This window comes from Pezoporus occidentalis, unplaced genomic scaffold (genome assembly GCF_034315485.1).
Source record: "Pezoporus occidentalis ecotype Australia unplaced genomic scaffold, CSIRO_AGI_Poc_V1 ctg19, whole genome shotgun sequence".
Classification (NCBI taxonomy): domain Eukaryota; kingdom Metazoa; phylum Chordata; class Aves; order Psittaciformes; family Psittacidae; genus Pezoporus; species Pezoporus occidentalis.
The window spans coordinates 12,851,974-12,868,534 of NW_026913748.1; the positions used below are offsets into that span (position 1 = coordinate 12,851,974).

The following is a 16,561-nucleotide window of genomic DNA, read 5'->3' on the forward strand; positions in this document are numbered from 1 at the left end:
CGCCCCCCGTCGCGGCGGCTTGCCGTGCCGCTCCATGGGACACGCGCTGTTGTTTTCCCCCTGCAGCCGGCGGGAGGCGGTGGTGGAGAAACAGTGCGAGGATGCCGGGGAAGCTGAAGGTCAAGATCGTGGCGGGGCGCCATTTGCCCGTGATGGACCGCGCCAGTGACCTCACCGACGCCTTTGTGGAGGTTTGCGGGAGGGGAGGCGCGCGGTGCATCGGGGAGGGAGGGAGGGAAGGAGGGCTGGCAGGCACCTGCTGCCGGGCCCTGCCGCGGCGCCCCCGAGCCGGAGGGGCACGGGACACACCCCCCGACGTCCGGCTGCGCCTCGGTGACAGGTGCCGCCGTGGTCATGTACGGAGCCGGCTGCTGCTCTCCTCAGCTGCCCCGCCCGCCCTTGGGCGCGTTTAGTGCCTTCGGCCTGGGCCCGGGAACTGCCCCCTCGACTGCAGCCTCTCTGGGCGGTGAGGCGAGGGCGCGGGCACGGTGGGGAGCATTCTGCGCTCCTGTCGGACGGGATGTTGTGAAAGCAGTCTCTGGTTTATCCTTGATTTTTAGCTGACAGGCATGTAGAATTCAAATGATGTTTTAGAAATAGGCCTGTTTGTTTTAAGCCTCTCCTGGCTGGCGGTTGTTAATAAATGGCTCTTATTGCTCAGGCAGCCAAATGGAATCCATTTCGGGATTTGATGGATGTATGGCAAGCCGGGTGAAGAATTAATAAAAGCGTGTTTAAGGCATCTGTGTTTGTGAATATATGTCTGCAGAGTGGTTGTACAGGCGTTACTCTTCGACCAATATTCTCATTTTTATTTAAAGTATTTGAAGTGCTAAAATATTTTCGAATTGTTTTTTTTAAGCTGTGCCAGGGAACGTCTAGACTGGGCATTAGGACAAATTGCTTCTCTGAAAGGGTGATCAGGTATTGAACAGGCTGCCCAGGGAAGTGATGGAATCACCATCCTTGTTAAGTGTTCAAAAACCATATAGATGCCCTTAGTGACATGGTTTAGTGGTGGACTTGGCGGTGCTGGGGTAATGGTTGGACTTGATGATCTTAAAGGTCTTTTCCAACCTAGTTGGTTTTACGATTCTGTGATTCAAAGTATTTAATATTGTCTGCTTGTTTAAATCACTTTGTTGCACCAGAAGTATTTAACTCCAGCCTTCTTTACAATTATATAATTAACAGGCAATATATAGGGTATTTCTTAGGAAGGGATTGTAAAATAAGTTGACGTGAGCCTTCTGTTTTATGATTCATTATTTCCAATGTGAATAACTTAGAACATTTCAAGAACATTCCATAGATTCAGAAATCATACAGAAAAAGCAAAGCGGTGTTTAAAAATGGAATGCATGTTTCTACCACAAATTTTAATTGAGGTTGACGCAACACTGGAATTCAGGTAGGAAGACAGAATGTTGGTCTAGAACTGTATAAATTGAAAAGTCTGATATTAATATCAAAATAGATTTTGGGTATGTAAGTCCCGATTTTTGTTTGGCGCTTAAATATTTGATTGACATTAGACACTAAACACATTGCATAGTAGGACATTGCTAATAAAGCTAAAATGTATTTGGCATGCTTTTCAGTGGAGCTGAAATAGTACACATTTCTATTTTATTGCAGGAATGACAGTCATTTAACTTCATATTTTAGTGTTTGGTTTCAAATGTTTCATCAGTGAATTTTTCATTTATATGGACTGCTCTTTAATTTCAAATTTGATGAATAGCCTATGACCCCCAACACGCATGCTACTTGTGAGAATGGGAAATGGGAAATGCAGCTAATGAGTTTCATTTGGCCTGTTTTTTTACTATGGAGGAGAAACAGCTCTCCTGTCTTGTTGGCCATTTGTTCCCAACCCTCCTCCATCTGTACCAACTCTACTGTCTTGGGTGTGTGGCAAGACAGATTGCAAAATTGATCTAGTTAAAAGACTACCTTAGCATAAAGGAAATAGGACTTTTCAGAAAGATCAGTTTGCTTAGCTGGGTTAATGTGCAGTTTCATGAATGTCTTGGCGCAAATAAGGCTAACGAAATACGTAGGTGGCGCCTTGCTGTTAGGACTGTTACTTAGGAAGACTGGGAATTGCCCCTTTGACATTTATCTCAAACTAAACTGAGCTTGAAGCTATTTTATTTTTCTGTGTAAGGTTGATGAAACCGTTTACAAAGTGTTTTCACTTTAATAAAAATGAAAAACAAAAGTAATGTTAAGGTACTAGTTAATTACTAGCCTTTAACATTACTCTAGAATTACAAAAGAAAATAGGAGAAGACTTGGCTCAGGTTATGCACAACTTGGACTTTGCTAGCATGTGTGATCCGGAGCAAAGTAGCACAATTTCTTCTGTAATTGTGCTTCTAAATTTATACTGCAGACAGCAGTATAGTGCTTGATTATCTCTACTGGCTTTAATGAAGTAGCTTGACTACTGGAGAACTTCAGTTATAACTGCCTGGGGCTCCAAGGGAGCTAATTTACTCCCTAGATAACCTGTAAAAATAGGTTGGGTGGAGCTCTGGGCTGTTCCTCCTTGGCAGCTTCTGATACCTAAGGTAGCTCATTTAAAACTAGTGTCAGTATCGCTTTATTATACTGCTTTGTATGAATACATGTTCTGAGTGGCAGTGCTGTTAGTTTTTTTGTACACATATAGGCTGCATCCACCTTTTAATAGCTGGGTGATTTTTTACACTAAGGTTGCTTGGTCCTGTGTTTTCATACCACTCTGGCTTTTAACTTGAAAACTTTGAAGTAACTTTTTTGAAAAGCATTACTGTTCATTAAATCAAGTAGGGGGCCCCATGGGTTTTTTATTTCTTTGGTCATAAATGCTATACAGAGTTCTGTTGACTGAGGTATGTACAGTTATATATACATAGCTCAATGTGAGCTCATAATCCAGTCCTGTGGTGCTTAAGTACAACCAGCTTAATTAAGAAGCCTAAAGCATGTTCAGAATCTCTCTAGAGTTGAGGTATGCACCTGTGCAAAATAATCACCATATTACTGAAAGCTATGAAGTGTTTATTTAATAATTTCTTGAGCAAAAGTATTTTAAAAATTGCCATACATGTTTCAGAAGTTAAGCCTAAATTTAGTCTCCAAAATCTATTTAGACTTTAAAAAGGAAACAATATTCAGAATCTTCAGCTGTCTTTAACTTCAGCATTTCTTTTATGACAGCACACTCATTATTTTCTTAAGAATTTTGAATGAATTAAACCCCATAACTTTGGGTATTTGTAAGCATGATCAGATACTTGGTATGAAGTACTAATTAATTTTAGAGGCAACATTCAGAGATCTACAAGTGTTTGTGAGTGGTTTGTAGTAAGAGCTTCAGTGAAACAAAGTTGCCTTGGGCAGCATTGTTTCTTGTATGGGGCACCACAGAAATTGTTTCACTTTTTAAAAACAAAACAGACAAAAAACCCAAAACAAAGGGGGTTGTCTTGACGTAGACCAATATGGAGACCAAATGGAGATTCCTCATATAGGCTATTATGTGCATTAATCAATAGAATTATGAAGAATATTTGATCTTCAGTACCTGATGGTTACAGGGGTATGTAGAGACGTGTGTGTATAGATACATATAGTCCTTTATCTTTTTTGCCCATATGCTTTCTGTAATTTTTTTATATTTTAAGAAAAGAATAAAATTGGATAAGGCTCCCCCTTGCTGCTCTGAATTTACTGGTATGTGTCCAGCATATTGCAATTGCACTTAATGGAAATGGTTTCAGTTATTTTCTGGTGTGCATCTAGGGAGATTTCTTAAATTTCAGAAATAAATTTACCGATGTTACCATTCTCATTTCTGTGTTTCTTTTATAAATTGTCAATAAAGTTGATTTAGAAACCCTAGAGAGAACAGTAGTGGGACATTAGCTCTTAATATTTAGATAGAATACTTTTGTTTACACGTTTTCTAAACAGAACCCAAGGAGAGTATACAGGTCACTTTGAATAGAAGTGGTATTTCTACTTATCAAGTGATTAAGGAGGAAAGGAGAGAGATATACCAGAAGTGTTGTTGTTGCATGGAAAGTTACCTACTGATGTATGTGAATTGATTAAAAAAAGCTGATGTTACTGAAAAGGATTTGTTGATATTATTGAAATAATCTATTTGAAATTATTTGCATGTGTAGAATTGATGAGTTTCTAAATTTATTAGTATTTGTTAATAATTGCATGCTTATATTTTTAGGTAAAATTTGGAAATACAACATTTAAGACAGATGTGTATCCCAAATCTCTTAATCCTCAGTGGAATTCTGAGTGGTTCAAATTTGAAGTAAGTATTTTTTAAGAGTTTGTGTCTATATACATGTTCTTGTTTAGATGCCCTTAATGAAATATTATCATTTCAGGGAGAAAATGAGTTTGAGAGGTGAAGTGTTTTTTGTTTAAATACACATGAAGCCTTTTCAGCAAACCTATCTACAGTGAGAGCTTGTTTGCTAAAGGTGTCTCTTTGGCTTTTCAGAGCTGTTTGTAAAGATAAAAGCTTGCCAGATTGGATCCACCTCAGATGTTATTCTGGGTAATACTAAAAAAGACAAGGCAGAGGTGAAAGTAGGGGGAAAATAGCATGAAGAATCAGGCTTTTGTATATCAGTATGCTTGTATTTTTTTTAAAGGGGTAATTTTAGTTAGGAAAGTTAATTGGTATTTAGAATGTCACCATGGGTTGCAAAAATAATGCACTTGGCAGAGAAGAAAACAGAGAATTCCTATGAGAAAATTACAAAATAAAGAGCTTGGACAGCAACTGTTGGACATTTTATTTTCCCATTTCCTTATGTAATAATGAGAGCACTCGGTATGTTACTGTAATTGCTTCTTGATGTTTTGCAGGATACAATTCATCAATACTCTTTGATGTTATGCCCTGAACAACTGTTCACGTATTCTTTTTTTTTAATTATTCTTTTTCCTTCATTTTTTAATAACAGAGAAAGATGTTTGGGGTAAATTAGTTGTTAAAAAAATTGAATTAATCGTTCTGTCATTTATAGTGTTCTAAGGTAATATCACAGCATAAACATGGTTGAAACTGTGTACATGTACTAAGTGATGTAATAGCTGGTAATGTTAGAAGCATTTTTGAGCAAATATAAAATAGTAAGGTTAGGCAGATTATTATTCAATACAATGCTTAAGAGCATCTCTTAATCAGCAATCCGTGTTGACTAAAAAGGTAGTAAAAAGGTGGTTGTTTTTTTTTTTTTTCTTGTTTTTATCTGTCAGTGCCTGGGGTCATCTTTTAGGAGGAAAGACCTGATCTGTCTGGAGGGTTAACTCTGTTCATAGGGAAAGAGATTTTTTTGGCAATAACAGAAGTCTCAAAATCCTATCTTTTTGCATGGAAAAATGGATTTGGGAAAGAAAACAGCAACAGTGGGGGAAAGAAAAAAGAATTCCACATTTTAAAGAGTGGAAAAACACTAGCTCTTTTAGACATTGTGTGTGTGTGTGTGTGTGTGTGTGCACATGTGTGTGTGTGTGGAGTTTGATCCTTTTGCAAGGCTATAGTGCTGTAAACACTTAAATGAGTCATCCCATTGCGCCTGGCAAACCTGATTCATGGTTTGTGATGTTCAGCACAGAAAGCTGTATAATTTCTATCTTTGTATATCGAAAAAAACAATTGAGGTGTTTGCAGGTAGATTGTTGCATTTACTTAGTAAAGTGCATGTCTGAAATGACTGGATTTTAACAGCTGGTTGTATAAAATATCCTCTTTTAAGCCACTGAGCAGTTTGGGAGGGTGAAAACACCAGTAATTGTAACTTTGGAGTATAACAGTCTTCTGAGATGCTTTATCTTGAATTTTCCTTTTTTTCTAAATGAAAAGTATTCATACTTTTTTGGTGGAGATGGGTAAACAATCTAGGGAATGTGACTCAAAACAAATTATGTGCAATTTTACAATGTGTAATTACTGTAATCTTGCTTTTCTGTTCTCCCAGTGGTAACTGTGGCTTCAGGATCTCACTAGCCCGTGAAGGGTAAAATCAAAATAAGTGAGTGTGTTGTTTAGATACAGGAAATCAAAACTACAGATCTAACTGTGTTACAGCACCGTGCATCCCTCTTTCTTTTTGCATTTGTTTTTCAGCAGTGTTTCCCTGCATTTTTTAAAAATACTAAGATTCCATGTTAATATTTGTTTCTAGGTAGATGATGAAGAGCTACAAGATGAGCCTCTCCAGATCACAGTTCTTGATCATGATACCTACAGTGCTAATGATGCCATTGGCAAAGTGTACATAGATATTGATCCTTTGCTCTACAGTGAAGCAGCTACAGTTATTTCGGGATGGTTTCCCATCTATGATACCATTCATGGTAAGACTTGCTAATTTGAAAGTAAAACAATGTTGTTTGAGATGTAATCTGCTTCTTGCAATCTTCATTTATGTAAGCTGCCTTCAGAAAATTGTAATAATTTTAGCCTTGTGAGCTGCAAAACTTCTGGTGTTTTTTTTTCCTTATTTCTGGCATGAGAAAATTTCTGGCATGGTAGTTCAGACCAGTGCTTGGCAGAACGTCTTCCATAGAACTTGGGACAAGTGGAAAAAATCTTCACGTGGTATTTAAAATAGTTACTGCAAAATTGAGAGTAAAATAAAAAATAATCCAAACATATTTTTCCAATTGCTGTGTGTTTACTAAACTAATATAGTCTTGCTGAAGGCTCTTGGGGTGTGCCTTGCTGAGATGCAAGGTAAACTCCACTTGAGATGGAGGGACAGGATGTGACATACCTTCAGTATGAAGTACCTTTTCCCTGCAGGAATTACTCTCAGTGCTAGGTAGATTTCCTCAGAATATCTTGAAGGTATGAGAACATGAAGTTAATGATATTTTTGCCTTTGATTTTAATGAAACACAGCTTTTGTTCCAGAAAGTCAAGGTTGACTTACAGCAATTAGCTTGCTGCTTGAATACCTTATTTCAAAACATCTGTGTCATTGCCAGTACCACCCTTGTTCATTATCCATTTTACATAGACCTAACAATGTTAAGAGCTAATTATAAATTGTTGTTGGAACATAATTAACGGTATTTACTAGATCATCAACATTACTGATACAAACTATTTTTTATGTTTAAAACAGTTATATTGAAGAGGCTGGTTTTTTTTGAGAAATATACATTTATTTTTCTTATCCTTTTATTCCCTTCACATTTTACTATTATACATTTCTGTTTGAAGTTAATTAGGTGAACACCTTTCTTAAGATGTGTACAACTTGTATCACTGAGAGAATTAGATTTCTCTGTATTTTTCTAGATCTGCTAATATTTCACAGTTGTTTTCTATTTAAGCAAAATTAGAATTTTTGTATTTTCATGCTCATACCAGTAGATTCTAACTATCTTTATCCTTGTCAAACAGTAACTCATGCTTCCTTTAAAAAAAAAAAGTTTATAAATTTTTATTAGTTTTTTTCTTTGCACTTCAACATGATTGTCTATGAAAATATATCAACCCAAGGCACTTCCTGTTATAGTAACTGAAGGCTTCTTTCTATTGGAATTTTGGAAGATAGATCTAGTTAACTTTATTGTACTAATGTCAGAGTCAACGTACAAATTTAATGCTTTTGTTTGTTATATACTTACACGGTAAAGGCTTCTGAAGGCACTGGAGTTCAGACTCATCAAGAAATTTAGTCCTCAATATGTCGGAACCTGTAATGTGTGAAATGATTATGTTACTGGGTGGGGAAAAAGAAGAAAGAATAAGAAAGTAGAAAACTCAAAAAGGAATGGCTGTGTCTTGAGAAAATATTCCATTAGTGATGTTTAATTGTGGCCAAAAATTAAGCTTTATCTAAACAGTCTGTAATACCTTATTTTTTTGCATAATTCTTCTCATAGTCAAAGTATTTTACAAACATTTACTGTGCCACTTTGTGGTTCTAGAAAGAACTGTGCATATTCTCATTGGATTGAAATACAGAGAGTAGCTTTGCTGCGGTTTTGAAAGCATTTCAGGGAGAAAATGTAAAAGCTTTTTGGTGTTGGCGAGGGCTTTGTGATGTGTACAGACTCCAGCTTTAAAGCAGCCATACTCAAGGCTAATACTTCCAACCTTTTGTGCTAGGATATCTTGGGGTGGTCGCAGTCCTTATACTGATTTATACCTCTCCTGCATTGATGGTGCAGGTCACAGGAGCAGGGAGACTGGACAGGAGCATCACACACCGTAGCAGAGGCCACTGCAGTATCAGGAGGCTGGTGGATTCTCTTTTCCCAATCTCATTTTAGTTCTGAACTCCTGTTCAGTGCAGCATGTATTTGAGGACTTGCTTGTCCAGCTGCAGCCTCAAAGACTTGGCAGAACTAGACACATCCTCTGATGCAGCATCACTGAAGCAGATCTGAGAAGCAAGGAAATACCTTCCTGGTGCTCTGGTCCAGGCTAGAAGTGATACATGAACTGCCAGTTGAGCTGAACTGTTCTAGCAGGGTTGTAGTACCTTCTTTGCAGAACTCACTGTTAATAGTGCATTAATTACTAATAATAGATATTAATTAATATGACTAGTTTTATATTAGTTTCTGATACAGCTTCTAATTTTTTGTGGTTTTCATTGACAGGTATACGTGGGGAGATCAGTGTGGTGGTGAAAGTAGATCTCTTCAATGATTTAAACAGGTTTAGGCAGTCATCCTGTGGAGTCAAGTTTTTTTGCAGTAAGTAGAGGAAAAAGGTATTGTTGAAAAGAAAACTTCCCCCCGCCCGTCCTTCTCCCCGCCGTCTTTTCTTTTTTACCCTGTTCTGTCAGTTTTCCTTCTTTTACCAGCTCATAGTGTAAGCCTAGTGGAGATTACATTGAAGACAGTAGTAAATGCAGAAAATTGTTTAGTTTACTTAAATTTTTTAAATAAATATTTTCTGTCTGTATTTTAAAACAATGTAAATATCCCCCTTGGGTATGGCCACATTTTAACACAAAATTGTGTACATTAATTTCTGGACTTGTTAGCATCACTCATTATGTGTAATTTTATATTTTTCTTGTAATTCTTGGCTCATAGACTTATGCCTTACATTTTTTATATATATATATTTTGTTTTAACAGCTACATCCATTCCTAAGTGTTACAGAGCAGTAATAATTCATGGATTTGTGGAAGAGCTTGTAGTCAATGAAGACCCAGAATACCAGTGGATAGACCGAATTCGTACACCAAGGGCATCAAATGAGGCTAGACAAAGACTTATTTCACTCATGTCAGGTATTAAACATGTAGGCTGTAATGGTTATTGCTACTTTTAAACATTCACTATTTAAATATGTGACTTAAGACAATATTGCATATTATTTTTAGTAGTAATTATGTTTATTATTTTAGTTCACAGTATGTTCTGTTTCTGAAGGTTCTGTTGTCCTGATGGCCATTGTGCCTGACTTTTCTCCCTGAACTTCCTTCCCCTGTTTAAACCCATTACCCCTTGTCCTGTCACTGCCGTCCGTGATGAGGAGTCCCTCTCCAGCATCCTTGTAGGTGCCTTTCAGATATTTGAAGGCTGCTCTTCTCCAGCCTGATCACAGCTTCTGTTTTCCAGCCTGAAAAGCCCCAATTTTCTCAGCCTGTCTTCACGTGCGAGGTGCTCCAGCCGCAATTGTGAGTTAATTATGTTTTGTTTTGTAGGTGAATTGCAAAGGAAGATTGGCTTGAAAGTGCTTGAGATGAGAGGAAATGCTGTTGTTGGTTATTTGCAGTGTTTTGATTTGGAGGGAGAGTCTGGACTAGTAGTACGAGCCATAGGAACAGCCTGCACGTTGGATAAACTAAGTAACCCATCAGCATTTTTACCTGCATGTAACTCCCCATCCAAAGAAATGAAGGAGTAAGTATGAATTAATATTTTGTAGGGAAACAAGCTTCATCTCTCTTCTTTTCATACTCATTCAATTTTACATAACTGGTGTGATTTCTTTTTTTCTTCCCAGAATTTATTTTTCTTTTGTAGTTTTGTTTGTCTGCAACAAAGTTTATATTGCACAGTTTTGAAGTGTTTTAGGTTGGATTGCTTAAGTTATTTCCTTAGAAGTTGGAGTGGTAATCCTTACCTAATATGACTTTTCTGAATTTATATAGCAATGGTATTACATATCCTTGGGTTGCAATCCACCAATTTCCAAATTAATAATTAGTTCTGCTTTGACTCTGTTTGTACAGTAAACACTTATGTGAGGGCTTCTTATGACATAACTTCTGTTCAAGATTTTCCAAGTTCAGTACAATCAGATTTATCTGTTTATGCTGAGCATATAAGAAAAGAAACTTTGAATTCAGACAGTTCTGTCAGTGACTTAGTGAATGACCCTGAAGTAGTCTTGTCTTTTTTTGTGTGCTTTGCTTTTTACTGTTGCAAAACAAGTAGGGCTATTGCAAAACAGGTCTAGTTAAATAGCGTACTTGCAGATGATGAGAGACAGAATTTCTTGGTCTTTCTGATATCTAGTGCAGCACCAAGCACAGTTTGAATACATTTTTTTAAAATGTGCATACAAATTAATAGAAAAATACTTGCAGTCATCTGTAAATTGATACTACTTTGTTATTTGGATAAATTAGTTAATTTCTGTTTGGTAGAGTGATCCAATTTCTGGAAGGAAAAAAGCACCAAAAAGTATACTGCTTATGCTATGATTGTGGAGGTATTAATAAAGTATCCATTTTCATGAACTGTTGTGTCATTGCAGTAGTGATTAGGCATTTTTGTCATACAGGCATCAGTATGCTCTCACTTGGCAAAATTACTGGTTTCTCTTTCACATCATAGCTTGTTTAACTTAATTTTAAAAATTTAGCATCAAAAGAGCTTCTGGATACAATGCAGCATAAAATAACAGTGATTAAAAAAGAAAAGGTGGGCCTGGTAACTACCAATTTAAAAAGCATTCATAAATAAATCAGTAGTTTTCACCCTGGAGCAAAATGTGCTAATGCCACCCCCCAGATAATCCATGTTCAGCTTGGTGGTGAATATTGTAAGAATCCCTCAGTCCAAAAAAAGGGAGTGTTTCTCAAAACCAGCAAAATCAACTAATGCTTCTTATTCTTGGCTTTACTAACTTGATGCCCTCTTGCACATTCACAAGCTAGTGCTTAAGCTGTTCCTTTCTCTCTTTTTATTTCATCTGGACTCTTGCATGCTAGGAATTTAAATTTACTTAGAGTCTGCTTACAATAAGACATCTCCTCTAGCTAAACTTCCCTGAAATCATTTATAACATAACTTTGCAACCTGTTTGTATGTATTGTTTTCTTTTCTTCCACCTTGGCTGCAAATTCTCTCAGGTCTCCGCTGGTTCATCCGCCAAGCCATGGATGCCGTTCGACTCACAACAGCCCAATTCACACTGCTACTGGCTCACGACTTACTCAGAACTTCTCTGTGTCTGTTCCCACTCTCATCTACACTGGTACGAGACTGCTCAGACGCAAGAGCTGGGGAGAGACAGGCCACAGGCAAAGTGGTCGCAAAGTGCAGGCAGGCAGGGAGTGTAGGCAGGTACCACCCATCTTTTCTTCCTCATTTTCTCATGGAGACACCTTCTATTGTCAGTGAAGAACTACTCTGTGCAGCTGCTGGAACAAGGCAATAGTTCCTTGCAAATACATTGGAGTCTCTTCCACAAAGCCACACTCTTCATTTCTTTTAACAGGCTTACTTCCTAATAAATGAAGTAAACCAAGTAGATGCATATGGGAAACATTCATGATATTGGAGGAAATCATCTTTTAATTGGCGTTCATGATTGCTTTCAGGCATAATTCAGATACAGTATTTAGGTTTTGAAATAGTAATAGGAAGGGTATGTGCCATTTGTGGAAGAGATGGTTTTAGAGAGCAGGTAAGTCAATCTGTGCATAAGTGAACTGTTTGTCAATGTAGTTGCTCCCATAAAGACTCTCCTCTTTTCTCTGTTTTTAGCTGTGGCATGCTGCTGATGCTATAGGATAAGGAAACATTTTTTTTTTTCCTTAAAATGCATATATGTGTATATACATAAATGTATGAATATGTATAAACACAAATATAATTTTAAATCATTTTTTCTTTATTAAACTAACTCAGCATTGTGTATTTGACAGATTTTTAAGCCATAAACTGTTTTTAATTTTTTTTGTATATATTTTATTTTTTGTCGCATCTCATGCCTTTCATTTGGCTTAATTGTTTCATTGTAGATTATCAGCATCTAAATGTAGAATGCTGAATGGGTAAACCAGCATTTCTTTGCCTCTGGCCTCATCCCCAGTCTCGCACCTCAGGAATAGCTGCTGGCCCTGCCCCAATCCCATCCTGGTGTTGGATCATGCTGCTGTCAGCCAGGTCCTTTGGCACAGGATTACTGAATATGTTTCCACCTTCTTCTGGCAGGATTCCCTTCAATGAAGATCCCAATCCCAATACTCATTCATCAGGACCCTCCACCCCTCTGAAAAACCAAACCTATTCCTTTTCACCTTCCAAGTCCTACAGTCGACAGTCCTCTTCTTCTGACACAGATTTGAGTTTGACACCCAAAACTGGTAAGGCGCTTCCACCCGCTTTTTGTTTAATTTGTGTTTCTCTTTTTATATTTCCATTCAACCCCTTTTTGCTTTTTGGCATTTAAGTTATCAAAATGATGTGGAAATTGGAGACTTAGATAGCATACCTCAACCCTGAAAGGATTTCTGTAGGGTTAAAATTTAAATCCTGCCTATATTTCCACTATTCTGAATAACATTAAAATGTCATTTGTAATGCAACTGTATTCAAATAAAAATTAAAAATCTGGGAGCACTGAGGGATTCTTAAGTAATCACCTTTTTCATATTTCCTCCATTTCATATTACAAATCATGGGAGTACATTTCTCACCACAGTATGTTAAGGGCAGTAGTACTAAAACTATGTAGTCTTCAAGCCAAATGCGTTGTGCTATATTGGATACATTTATCTGTGATTTTTATCTCCTTTTTATAAATGCAATACTAGGAATGTAGCAGTTGCTGTCTTCTTATTCTCCTTGGTATATGGAAATGGCTTTCCATACACACTGTACATCTTTAACTTAAATTAGACGCCAGCCATCTTCAAAAACCATTTTTCTTTCTCCATTGGTCTATCATGATTTCTTCAACTTAATCTTCCCTACTTATTTTTTAGCTTGTGGTTACAATCATGCCAGTAATAATGTCAGCACAACTCAAAGAATTATTGTCTATTTTCCATTATGTGACCAGTGCCTGTAGTTTTGTTACTGTAGGGCAAAATATTTTGCAGAATTGTTCATAGAAGTTGCTTTTTAAATGGGGTTTTAAACTGTGGTATTTGAAGCTCAGAACATTCTTGTCTCCATCTAATTAGAGAGGTTTAAAGCATATTAAAGTAGTTGATTCAGCTTTACTTGAGCACCCCTTGCAAGAATTTTTCCAAGTAGATAAGTAAAATGTTGCATTCAAATGCAGCTATATTAAATATTTTACCCATTTCCCCCCCCAGACACCTGTTTTAAAATGTTCCCACTTACAAGGCTGCCTTTCTTAGTACTATCTTCTCTGTCCTGTATTAAAAAAACCCAAACGAAAGCGGTTTTGTTTTTGTTTTTTTGACTGTTTTTCAGGTAATCTGACATGGTCACTTGTATAAAGGACTCTACAAATATAAGTGGGTTCTTATTACATAGGAGAACCATAAATTCATGTGTTTGGCTTATTGAATATTTAAAAACTGGCTTCTTTTAATCAGTTTTTCCTTTGTAAGGATCATGTCATGTAAAGAATTTAAATGCAACATAGGTGGTCATCTTTATAGCTACAGTAAATGTTCTGGATTTGTGGAGGTGGCAGCTCACTGTGAATTTGTCAAATTTTTAAAGCAGCAACCTTGTATCATTCCTGGCACTGTTACATAGGTGGATGGGGCCCTTGGCCTTTTCATCTCGAGTCTGTTTGTTCAGAACTGAAACAGATTGTGTATTTTGTACCTCTTATTTTTAGGGATTTTTCAAGTATATAAGGATTTTTATTTTTGCTGTCTTTTTAGCATTAAAGCTAACAGTGGCTACATACTTTTGCTTACTAGCACTGTCATTTTAGCAGCTTTTAACTATGCTACTGAGGCTTACCTGAAGAGGATTTGCTGGTTGCATTTAAAAATTCTGTATCTTGGTGTGACATACTAGATTGTAGATCTTACTAGCTTAAAAGGACAGTGTGTCTTGAGTTGTTTTGTTTATGTTTTACCAAAAATTCGGTGATGTGCAGAAGATAACTCTGTAACATGCTAAAATCAGTATGTTGTTTTTTAACAATTCACTGTATATGTTTGGGCCTCTGTTTTAATTTCCTAAGACCATTGCTGGGTTGGAATATTTCAGTGTGAAAGTTGGTGATGTAAGTGTTTAAAAACCATAATAAATGCAAACATGTCATATGACACAGTAAATATTATCAGATTCGTGGTACCCATTACCCAGAATGGCTGATGTGAGAAGTGAAGTGTTTTCTGATGTACATTATGACCCTCCTTATTTCTGCCAGGTAGCTAGTGTGTTCATGTTTTTGAGATGGAGACTAACCTGGAAAAAGAGTCCAGATACCACAATATGAATAACTAAATAGAGGAGTCTGAAACTTGCATCTGCATAAGCATCTACTTTTCAGTAGCTCCAGATGAGGAGACTATTACCTTAATGTCTTTTATAAAATAGAATTGTGATTCTCTCACCCATTTTGGTCTATATCTGGCCTGAATATGAGGGGAGTTTATTTTGTGCTGAGAAAGCTTGTTTATGTTTGAAGTTAGATTTCTTCAGTGGGGTGATTTATTTTATGCCACTGCAGACTAGGGGAGTATCAGGCTGACAAAAAGCATGACATTTTAAATCAGGTAATACATTTTGATGTGACATAGTATATGTATGGAGGAAATTGAGAAGGTGGGAACTCCTTTTCTTAATGGGAACTTACAATTCTACAAGATATGTGACTTTTAAAAGTCATAAAACAAATCCATGACTTCTGAAAAATTAACTTTTTATACCTAAATAATTAATCAGATTAAGTGTATGAGAAGACACTGTTATTTAGCCCTTACTCCATGGTATTTTATTATCAAATTTTGTATGAAATTTGAAATATGTATTAGATTACCATAGCTTTAAAAAAAAATTAAAAAATAAAGGTAATTAGGTCATGCTTTAAAAAACATGCTTCTTATTCACATTGTCAAGCTGTATTGTCATTCCATTTCTTTATATGTTGAGAAATAATTTAGCAGTAAGTGCTAGTTCATTTTGAGAAAAAAAAGCTTCATTTTGATTTCTTTCATCTGTTTCTTTAGTCATCTTCTGAACCTACATCTCTTTGTCTCTATTACTTTCCTCCACAGCACCTTCCCCACAGGGACCTAGGATTTTCCTGTTTCCCAGCTCCCCTACACTCTCTTGTGATTCCCCACATCTTAAAAAGTCCTGTCTCCTCTCGGGGTCTAGCGTTAACCCTCTACACTCTAGCCATGTCAGCCCAGTTGTTCTGAGGAAAAGTGTTTCTTTCACTGAAGAGCTACTTCTGGCTGCTTCTGGTAGGATCAATCTATTATGGCCTTTTAAACAAACCTTTAAGAAAATGTTGTTGTTACTTGATATAGGGGCATTTAACACAGAGCCTTCTATAACCCTGTGTTTTTTTTCAGTTAGCCTCTAAAAACTGCTGGCTACATGACTATTCATACCATCTCTCACCTCTGCCCCAAAAGCTTGAAGTAGCTTCAGAGCTTCTTACAGGATTTGAAACATACATAGTTTATACTACAGACTTTTCTCCTTTATCCTTGAAGAATTCTCTTTGGTAATTGGACTAAAATAATTGCCATTTTTAACATTCTCTCATTCTCTTCACTTTGTTGTTCCTATATTTTGCATGGAACAAGTACTTGCTCATTCATTCATTCATTCTTTATTGAAATAATAGCTATCAGGTAGCTAGCAACTTTGCTCTTTAAATTAATTTTTTTAAATAAAGCCCGTCCAAACTTTTTATTTGTACTGCCTCCTTTTCCATTTCACTGACATGCATTATTTTCATAGATTTAAATTAAATAGTTGATATTACTGCTTTTTTCTGTAGAAATTTATTTTTATCAGTTTGTATTTTTTGAGTTTGTTTTATGTCCAGTATCTATGCTGTGTTTGTCTGTCTTTAAATTGTATAGTCCCTGACAATGATGTTTAGAATCAATGTCAAATAGTAACAGCAATTTAATCTTTTTTGATGGGACTATACAGCTACTAATATTTTTTGTTTCCTTATCCAAGAACAGCTAAAAATATTTGTTGAAAATTGTAGTATTTTTACATATGAGTATATGGTAATGGTAGCCTAGTAATTTTTTAAAAAGTTACGAATGAATTAACATACATTACTAAGTCTCGTATTGTTTCCAGATCTCCCAGTCTTTGGTTAAGAGAAATAACTGCATTCTGATGTATATGGACAGTCTCATATAC

The 16,561-nt window shown here is 36.5% G+C and overlaps 1 protein-coding gene across 21 annotated transcripts in view; it reads left to right on the forward strand.

Annotated features, from left to right (window-relative positions):
• C2CD5 (C2 calcium dependent domain containing 5) overlaps positions 1-16,561 on the forward strand; it is a 60,487-nt gene continuing 43,926 nt past the window's right edge. For 9 of the 21 annotated variants that reach the window (XM_062616829.1, XM_062616836.1, XM_062616831.1 and 6 more), the window contains exons 1-8: positions 1-191; positions 4,238-4,324; positions 6,210-6,381; positions 8,644-8,739; positions 9,130-9,285; positions 9,703-9,901; positions 12,446-12,597; positions 15,445-15,636. In XM_062616829.1, the coding sequence (XP_062472813.1) occupies positions 102-191; positions 4,238-4,324; positions 6,210-6,381; positions 8,644-8,739; positions 9,130-9,285; positions 9,703-9,901; positions 12,446-12,597; positions 15,445-15,636 (1,144 nt within the window). In that variant the 5' untranslated portion in view covers positions 1-101. Of the gene's footprint in view, positions 192-4,237; positions 4,325-6,209; positions 6,382-8,643; positions 8,740-9,129; positions 9,286-9,702; positions 9,902-11,358; positions 11,484-12,445; positions 12,598-15,444; positions 15,637-16,561 lie in introns of those variants that run through there. The other 12 variants (XM_062616839.1, XM_062616845.1, XM_062616841.1 and 9 more) reach the window with 4 other exon arrangements.